The 10,013-nt window shown below is 37.5% G+C and overlaps 1 protein-coding gene across 1 annotated transcript; it reads left to right on the top strand.

Moving 5' to 3' along the window:
- Positions 1-3,917: 3,917 nt before the first annotated feature.
- On the top strand, positions 3,918-7,144 carry LOC137406881 (uncharacterized). Its single transcript, XM_068093484.1, has 4 exons — positions 3,918-3,990; positions 4,640-5,761; positions 5,874-6,399; positions 6,571-7,144. Exons 1-4 carry the CDS (start codon positions 3,918-3,920, stop codon positions 7,142-7,144), a joined length of 2,295 nt encoding a protein of 764 aa, XP_067949585.1.
- Positions 7,145-10,013: the final 2,869 nt, after the last annotated feature.

Raw genomic sequence — 10,013 nt, 5'->3', positions numbered from 1 at the left:
GATGAGATACAGCCTAGGCCTGGCAGTGCTACTTACAACGCACCATTGTAGAAACAAGTTCAAATAAACTTTGAGATACACAATTAAATGGTTGTTCCTTAGGTAGCTATATACTGTCGTTGTTTCAAGAGGTGCTACAGTTGAGACTTAGGAGTAATACAAAGTTAGTTGTTAAAGTGTGTGCTTGCAGCAAATACAGTAAAGATAAAAAACTGTTGTCTTCTGTTGCCTTCATTTTACAATCAATGCCTAACGAGATGCTAATATTAATATTTACAGTGAAATTAAATCTAATCATTTTAGGCTCTCAGAATGGTAACAAAGTGGACAATCGTTTAAATGTGCATTTTATTTGTTCAGAACATAGGTAATCGTAACTTTTCAATATTTCATGTAATACCGCTTTACAAAAGTGTACTTATATTAAAAAAACATAAAACTATTTTTCAAATATAAACGAATACAGAATAATTAATGGTGTATTTTTGAGAAGATTTTTTTCCGTTTCATGAGCATGTTACCATTTATTTTCAACAAGAAAAAACTACGATAAACCGCTATGTAAATACTTTATTTTAATTTGCTAATATAACTCATATTTGTATTTAAAGATTTGCTTGAAAAAGATGCTAACGTGATATTAAGCTTACGTGATAAAAGATAACTCGATTTCTCAACAACTAAACGTTTGTAGTGGCTGAAAACGACAAACTGTGGCTCAGTACGACTAACTTTAAAGCTTTTGTATTTTCGGATTAAGCTCCACCCCTACAAAACTACCCAGAAACTGACCAGGTTTTGAGCCACTGCAATTATACCTGACCCGTACTCACAAACATTGAACTTAAAACCCCTGGAATGGCAATCACGTGACTTGTACGTTAATAATAATACATAAGGTTTGCGCCATATTGGAGAGCTAATCGAATGCTAGTTCCGTTTGTAAACAAACGGTGTAAAATGACAGAAATGTACATGTTGAATAGTTATTTTCCAGCTGGGTGTTAATGAAAGCTACTCCTACACAACGTTTAGAGTGCCCTGATAGAAGAAAACCTATTTATAACATATGGAGTGGGATATATCAAATGAAGAGTAGATGTAAAATAGATTTTCGTGGACCATGTTATTCATACAAACTGTTGTATTACAGATGCATAAACCCAGCAAATGATATATTCAGGCAAACAACAACTGTTCCATTATATTAATTATAATGGATATATATATTAATTCCAAAACAGAAACTGTTTTCAAGATTTACGTGATAATAGCTTACGAATGTATGATATGTATAATACTGTATCTGTAAAAGATGGAATGAACTACTGCAACAACTAAACGGAAATTAAAAACAGTTGTAATAAAGGAAAATCAAAATAATGCTAACAAGGAAATGCAGGAATTTGTGTAATCAGATGATTAAACTTATACATACACGTTACAAAAAACTGTGTAAAAGGAGATTTGCATAGCACTGGATATTGAGCCAAGGTGCATCAGAGTTTCTTAGAACTAAATCAGATTAGGAATAACAGCACAACAACAGCTGCAGATGAATATTACTTTGATTAAATTGTTACTGGCCTTTAAAAAGTACTACTTTAATATTGTATGCCACAAAGATGCACCTTGCAGTTTGAGTGTAGGATTTTAGCATAATGATGCTGTCGGAGATCATAAAACGACTGAATAAGGTTTGTCATCAATGACGCAATGGTTAGATATGCCATCTACCGTATCCGTAAGGTGTTTCCCAAGGCATAGCACATCACTAGATCCTACGCTACTGATAACATACACCACACAATGGAGTGGATCTGGCTTTGTATTAATACGAAAGTATCAATCTGCAACTAGCAGAATCCTGATGACATCGTCTGATGGACGCACCAATCATCCATTGTTTAGTAGCTTGAGTAGAGCATAGAGATGTCGGTACTGGATACTTGACTTAGTGGTAACCAGCGACTGACGGCCAATGTCACGTGACAGCACTTTAGTTAGCTTTTGCAAAGTGTAGCCAGCTATATAGACTATACTGTTACATATAACAGAAATTTGACATCTGAAAGCATTGAGTTCCACAAACTGATTAACTTCTGGAGTAGCCTGTATGATGAAAAACCGGTTTTGAGCAGTAACATTACCTGTCTTACTAGCATCTGATTTTGGACCACATTTGCTGATAAGTTTGCGAAAGGTAGCCTTAAAATGAGTAACAGTAGGATTATTATTCCAATCACCTAAACAAAAGCATCAATTATAACCATTACATAAAATCAACAAAAATGAGTCTCTTATTCACATAAACATAGTACCCTTAATATACAACAATACAACTAATAAAATAAGCGAAAATAAAACAGCTCAAAATGCTACCATATCGCTATGTAAAATGAAAATGTGGCAATTTTCACTGGAATTCATTCACACCCATATTAGGCATAAAACTTAAAGGTTGACTTGCAACAAAATTCCCATAACGGTTATTTAGTATCAAAGGATTCACCATGGCTTACTCTGTTGTGTTGTAGGCAGGGTGGTTAAAAATCGATGATTTTTTTAAATCAAAAAATTCTATTGATTTCTAAAAGATTTCTATTGATTTTTTTTGATTTAAATTGATTTTCTTTGTTTCAAAAAGATGTTTTGTGTTCTAAATTGCAAGTTATTGCTATCAATTTGGAATTTATGATTTGCAGGGGTATTATGTAGTTTTATTACAACAATTAGGAAATGAAAAAAACATTTACACAGTTAACACACGACAAAAAGGACAGCATATTTTATGCACTGGAGATTAAATCCCAGAAACTAAGATGAAGAATCGCAGAGAGCAGAGCACACAACTGTTAAGCTGCAAACATATTCATAAGCACTTGCTGTGGCAGCTGTCACAGTTTTGTGTGCTGTTTGAGGTTTCTATATTTTTTTAGATATATCTACTTTAAGTAGAACAACCTTGCAGCACTGCGCTTGACAATATGGTTCTAAATTCAAACATTGAAAAGCATCATTCAACATTGAAATTTTTTTACCTTTAAATGACTTCAGTCGAACGTTTTAACCTGTTGTCAAAACATGAATCATTTAAATGTTTGTTGCAGATAAGTGCCCAAGAATCAGGCTTATTCACTCTTCTGTGGTTGCGATACCGTTGTAAATAACAAGAGTTCTCAGTTGCTTTGTTTGTGAAGTCTATGTATATACATGTATAGTAACCTATGCGTGCATGTCTTATTTTATAAGCCTACATGTATATCATTTACTCTTGCTACTGCATGTAATACTATTACTCATTCTGTGTAAAAGTAATTGCTGTCTCATGGATTGCTGTCTTTGTGTTTCTTACCTAGTGGTTACGCCATTTGTTATGTCATTCGTTATGTTATACCTATTATTGTGTCATTCGAATACAAGCAGTCTTGGTGTCAAGTTAGCTGGTGCACTATACAAGGATAAAAGTACTTATTATAAGCTATTTCGGCTATAAGAAACAATGGTAGTAAAACTATCTGATTTAATCAAATCTTATGAGGACAATAATATCAGTGGAGAGTTCGGCACTTGGATCAGCAAACTAGAACTGGTGGCTGAACTACAAAAAATAGAACATCTTAAAACATTTGTATCGCTAATCTTAAATGGCCCAGCATTTGCTTTGTATGAGCAGCTGTCTGAGGATGTGAAGGGTGACTATGTTAAGCTGAAGAAAGAACTACTGACGGCATTCAGCATAAATATATACAGTGCCTACAGTCAACTACGTGAGCGAGCCTTGCAAGATAACAAAACAGCAGACGTGCAGATTGAAAAGGCTTGTAAAATCTACGGGACAAACTAATCCAGAACCCCTTCTCAAATGTGCATATATGTCAGGGCTGCCATCAGAGGTAGCATGCCAGCTTAAAGCTATGGCTGCCGTAGAGGAGATGGGGTTAAGGGAAATTGTAACTAGAGCTCGAGCAATTATTTCTTCAAATTCAGGTGCGTCATCTTATGTATGCAGTGCTGCTACACATGACACACTTAATCAACCAGCAAAGGGTGTTCAATGCTATGCTTGCTCAGGTTTTGGACATATTTCCAGACATTGTCTTACAGGAAAAAAATGAAAAGTTTTTCCAGTAAGCCAACTTGTGGTTACAACCGCAATAACATCGGTCATATAAGCAAAAACTGGACAGCTAAGGAGCAGCAGGGAAACGAGGATGGGGGAGCCTCAGCGTCGCATGCTCTTCCCAACAACCAACTCTAGAGACGACGCTGCCAATTATATTTGTGAGGCTTCATAGACTGTCCATAAAAACTCTAATTTATAGTGGATGTGACCAGTCGGTAATCTCAGTTAGTGTTGTTCGTAAATTAGGTCTTGGCATAAGAGGGCAACAAAGGACAGTAAAGATGTTAAATGGAAATAGCACGCAATGCTGTGAAGAAGCTGACATCAATGTAGCTATAAATCATTGTGACACTATTCAGTTACGTTGCTTGGTAGTACCTGAGTTAGTATGTGGGTGCGGGTTGAGTCTTGGTGCCGAAGAAATCTACAAACATAAAGGTGTGACAATACATGCATGAGAAAGGGTAACATTTGGATGTGCATCACAACCTGTGGTTGCTATGTTATATGAAGATAACTCCGAGTTAAAAAAGCCTGAGACAGACTGTTTGACTATCGAAGATACTGACTTTAAAGCTGTATTTGATGGAACTAAGTGGACGGTAGTATGGAAATGGAAAAGCCACGAACCAGAGTTGAAAAATCAATGCGCTGAGTATGGTATAAACACAGACTATAAAGAACAATACAGCTGTGAGATTGAGCAGCGGATCTCTAATGGCTGGCTAGAGCTACATGGTGTGAAGATTCATGGCAACGTAAGTGGCATAATTCCACTGATGGCAGTCTTTCAGTCAAACAAAGGTAGAAAGGTGAGACCAGTGATGGACTATAGCAGGGAGTTAAACCAGCATGTGAACAGCAATCCTGGAAATGACGTAGCTATATGTCAAGAAAAACTGAGGCAGTGGAGAACATTAGGGGACAATGTGTGTATGTTAGATCTGAAAAAGGCATACCTACAACTTCATGTGGACAGTTCACTACAACGGTTTCAAGCTGTTCGATTCAATGGTCAGTTATATGTGATGACAAGGTTAGGGTCTGGCTTGAATGTGGCACCTAAGATAATGTCTCCTATCTTAGCAAAGGTTTTGTCAATGCATGAGAAGATAGCCAAAGGCACAGATCAATACATAGATGATATTGTGGTAAATGAAGATGTTGTGTCAGCGTTGAAAGTGAAGAATCATCTGCAGAAGTACGGCTTACTGTCAAAAGAACCAGAAAGTCTGTCAAGCGCACGAGTACTGGGTTTGAGAGTAGAGGCTTCTAATAGCGGTACTCTCAAGTGGAGTAGAGACTTTGAGCTGCCAGAAGTGCATTCCACTGTGACCAATCGAGAACTGTACTCAATATGTGGAAAGTATATTGGTCACTATCCAGTAGCAATGTGGTTGCGAGTAGCATGTAGCTATCTCAAAAGAGAAATTAACGCTTATGGGTGGGACGATGAGGTACTCAGTAATGTCAAGAAAAAAATAGAGGAGATTGATAACAGTATGCACCGCCATGACCCTGTAACTGGCCAATGGAAAGTACCTGCATCTGAGAATGATAAAGTGTGGTGCGATGCTAGCAGCTTGGCAATAGGAGCATGTGTAGAGATTGATAATCGGATAGTAGAGGATGCAAGTTGGTTTAGAGGTGTCAATGATGGGGCCCATATCAACATGGCAAAGTTAGAAGGAGTTGTCAAAGCAATCAATATGGCTATGAAATCTCAAAAATGTGACATTTTTGACAGACTCTGCCACAGTATTTGGATGGGTGAAATTTGTATTACAGGACTGTAAAAGACCAAAGTTGAGCGGCCTCAGTGAAATTCTGGTGAAACGACGCCTCAATCTACTAAATGATCTAATCAGTGAGTATCAGTTGGTCTTACAAATAACTGTCATAAAGTCTGAAGACAATAAAGCTGATGAACTGACTAGAGTTCCCCACAAATTGTTGCAGAAACGAGTATGTGCTGTCAATCTAACAATTTCTGGCAGTATAGAAGGGAAACTGCATGATCTACATGAAGCTCATCACCTAGGCGCTGATCGTACATGGTATCTAGCCACAGAAAGGTGGGGGCCTACTGTAAAAAAGAAAGACATTGAAAAAGTAGTGAAGCACTGTCATGTGTGCAAACGAGTCGATCCTGCACCAGCTCATTGGGAAACTGGTCAAGTAGAGGCGGAAAGTGATTGGTATCGTTTAGCAACTGATGTAACACACTACCAGGGAATCCCGTACTTGACTGTTATTGACTGTAGACCGAGCAGGTTTGCAATTTGAAGAAAGTTAAGAAACGAAACTTCTCCCGCCGTCATGGAACAGTTAGACCACATATTTTGTGAGCGTGGGTCTCCAGTGGAAATATTGTCAGATAATGGACCTTGCTATAGATCGTTCAAGCCCCTTCTTGACAAATAGGGTGTAAATCTTATCTACAGCTGTGCTTATAGAGCTTCTGGCAATGGAGTGATAGAACGCAATCATCGTACTATTAAACGCATGCTTGCCCGCTCCGGTGGCACTGTCAATGACATGCTATATTGGTACAACAATGATCCTAATGCCGATGGTGTTGTGCCATTTCAGAGATTGTTTAATTACAATCCTCAGAAACAAGAAACTACTAGAATATCGGCTGAACGGGACATTAGTTTAAACCCTTACAAAATGGGTGACCAGGTATATGTAAAACCAAGTAATGCCAAGTGCACATCAGTGTGGAAAACTGGTAAGGTAACTTCCTTGGTCTCCAACACAGCAGTTAAAGTGGATGACATGGCTCGCCATATAGGAGACATAAGATTTTGTTGGAGAGTTGATAAACAGCCAGCTACTTTAGACTGTGAGTTACACATAGCTAATACTAATGAGTCAACTGAGGGTTTAACAAACGTTGAAACTCCACCTGTAACTAAAGACAGTCACAACAATCATTCAACTGCAGCTAACAATGCCACTAGACCAGCTAGGGCTAGGAAACCCCCAGATTTTTATGTAGCTGGTTTTAATTGATCTTGAAGATCAGGGGGAGGTGTAGTCTATGTATATACATGTATAGTAACCTATGCGTGCATGTCTTATTTTATAAGCCTACATGTATATCATTTACTCTTACTACTGCATGTAATACTATTACTCATTCTGTGTACAAGTAATTGCTGTCTCATAGATTGCCGTTTTCGTGTTTCCTACCTAGTAGTTACGCCATTCGTTACGTCATTCGTTATGTTATACCTATTATTGTGTCATTCGAATACAAGCGGTTTTGGTGTCAAGTTAGCTGGTACACTATACAAGGATAAAAGTACTTATTACAGTTTGGAAATCTAAAAATTAAAATGAAATTGTAGTAGTTAGTTAGCAACAGTAGTAATAACAATAGTATTATTACTGTTATCTCCTTACTGCTAGCTATATCCAGGTACAACAATAAATGATATTATAGACACGGCAAACTTTTTTTTCAAGTATAAATATTTAGAAATAACCTAATGGTTTATAGTTCAAAAATCTTAATAGAAAAAAAATTCCAAATTGAAATAATAAAAAACCTTTGTTCTGAAGGAAGAACATTTCACTCACTAGCTTATAAATTTATCTAATCACCGACAAAATACAGTCAAACTCGTACACTCAGTAGTGACACTGATCGACTCTCACTCACCCAGTGACTAGTGTAGTAGAATTAACTGGTAGCAGTACCAATGATATACAGCCCCCAAGGATAGCCGACGGCACTCATATGGGCGGGGTTTAATGATGAAGCTCTGTTGGGATTAACCCGAACACGGCACCCGAACAAACAAATATGCTGAATAAAGCACCTTGTAAATTTACGAATATTATGAACTATCGTGGTTATTTTATTTATCTGTTGCATTCATTTTGTTGTCAAATAAATATAGTATCCCAATATAGTCACTGTTATGATCAGTCAGTTGCCATTCACAAGCATTCGTGATATTAATAGTCACAATCGTAAAATAGCTCAAATTCGGTTTTGCATTTAGATTTTGAGTATGAAAACTACACTGCACAGCTTTGCCTGCTGTCCCATTTTATTGGCAAGGTAAAACAATGTGAAACCGATGAAAGACTTTGTCATTTTATATTAGGGGTGGCAAAATATTAATCAAAAACTAAAAAGAAAATGCCGTTGTTCGGGTAATTATATTCAACTTTAGGCATATACTACGACCTTTACTAATTTTAAAATTACTAAAAGTAGGTAATTTGAAATGTTTTATTTTGAATAAATACATTATTTTGGTTAGGTATTACCCCTACATTGCAGAAAAGCAAAGTTTGCTATTGTGACCTGTGGGGTCTACTGGCTGAATAAGCTAATGAAACGATAACAGCGATTCGTGTTTTCTAAAACCTAACAAGGCAACGCGACCGCCCCGCGAGAGTTGTGTTTGCTCCGAAACCCAGGCTAGCACAATCCTAATAGAGCTCCATCATTAAACCCCGCCCATATGATAGCCGTCGGCTATCCTTGGGGGGCTGTATATCATTGGCAGTACTAACTAGTAGTAGGACAACTAGTAGTAGTATTAGACTTTAGCAATAGTAATATAACTAGTAGTAAAAGTGACTCACTTGTGAAATGTCATGCCCTTTCCTTTGAAAGTCCATTCTTGCGGTTTTTGCAGTTCATGGAATAGCAATGGCACTGCGCACCTAGACCCTTCTCTCTCTTACATAAATTATTAGTGTTAATCTCAGTAGTCTGTTCCTTTGATTTAGCAGTGTGTTCGTGATCTTCCATAGCTGTTAAATCTGAAATTAGATTTCTTTCTCACATTGAACACAATGAAATTAATTCAAACAATACCTGAACATGGCGTCGGCCAGATTTCCGTACTCGCGAATAACCTCTGCCATTCCAGGGGTTTTGAGTTCAATGAGTCACGCAGTCCCCGCTTTTGGTTTCCTGCTTGGTCACAAAACAAGGGTAAAAGCTAGTTCCCATCAGAAAAGTCGTGCGCTCTAGGCATGCAGTATATACGGTAGAGAAAAACCCGTTCCCATCAGAAAAGGCTCGCTGTTGTATAAGCAGGCATCTCTCGCGTACCTGACAACATTACAGAAACTTAGGTTAAGGAAGGCAGCTAGGCTTCGGAAGAAAGTCTCACACAGGCTTGCAAGATTATACAGCTTTCACACTTTATTGTAGTTTTTCAGCTTATTGAGGTCCTTAAGTATATATATGTATATGCAAGAGTGAATTGGAGAGCATTCTTCTTCCTGCTTCAAGCTAGTGAAGACGTGGTGAGTACTTAGAAATAATAAAGCGGGTTGTTGCGAGTGTTTACTTGCAGCAACCCGCGCTATTATTTCTCACTCCTATCTTGCTTGTAGTTGGTTGAGAAATAATAAATAACTACGATCTATTTGGAATAGTGCATCATCAACTGTTATGCTACTAGCTCAAGCTGAGGTTAGCAGATGCTGAGTGGAGTCTTGTTGTAAATTGATGAAACGACAACAACATCCTGTGCATCACTAGCCTGTATATAAACCGCTGTTCGGTTTGTATAGAGGCTAGTACATCGCAGACAAAGAACGCAAAGTTCAGCAACAATTATTATTGAACTTTGTGTTCTCCTTCGTGATGGGCTAGTTTTTCTGTGTTGTTTATTTGTTTATTTGTTCTATTTACCACAGGAATTATTTATTATGAAATAATTGCGTTAATTTCCCAAACCCCCACCCCTTTATCTCTTGGTTAATATTGTCATTTGTTGTGTGAGAGGAGAGTGTGATGAAAAACTGTTGATTGTGACTGCCTAGATTTATGAAGACGGAAGGTTAGCTTAAATCTCAGTCAACCAATAATTATCACAGGCCTAGCCAAAACAAGGAATAATATTATTAC

Source organism: Watersipora subatra, chromosome 10 (genome assembly GCF_963576615.1).
Source record: "Watersipora subatra chromosome 10, tzWatSuba1.1, whole genome shotgun sequence".
NCBI lineage: Eukaryota > Metazoa > Bryozoa > Gymnolaemata > Cheilostomatida > Watersiporidae > Watersipora > Watersipora subatra.
Note: the sequence above shows the minus strand (reverse complement) of the source record. Positions and strands in the feature narration are given on the sequence as shown.

What these genes read in the sequence shown, in the direction of transcription:
- LOC137406881 (XM_068093484.1), top strand. Translation starts at nt 3,918, where the DNA reads ATGGCTGCCGTAGAGGAGATGGGGTTAAGGGAAATTGTAACTAGAGCT. An exon ending in AATTATTTCTTCAAATTCAG is followed by an intron (nt 3,991 to 4,639) that starts GTGCGTCATCTT and finishes TGTTATATGAAG; the next exon opens with ATAACTCCGAGTTAAAAAAG. An exon ending in ATTGACTGTAGACCGAGCAG is followed by an intron (nt 6,400 to 6,570) that starts GTTTGCAATTTG and finishes TCTTATCTACAG; the next exon opens with CTGTGCTTATAGAGCTTCTG.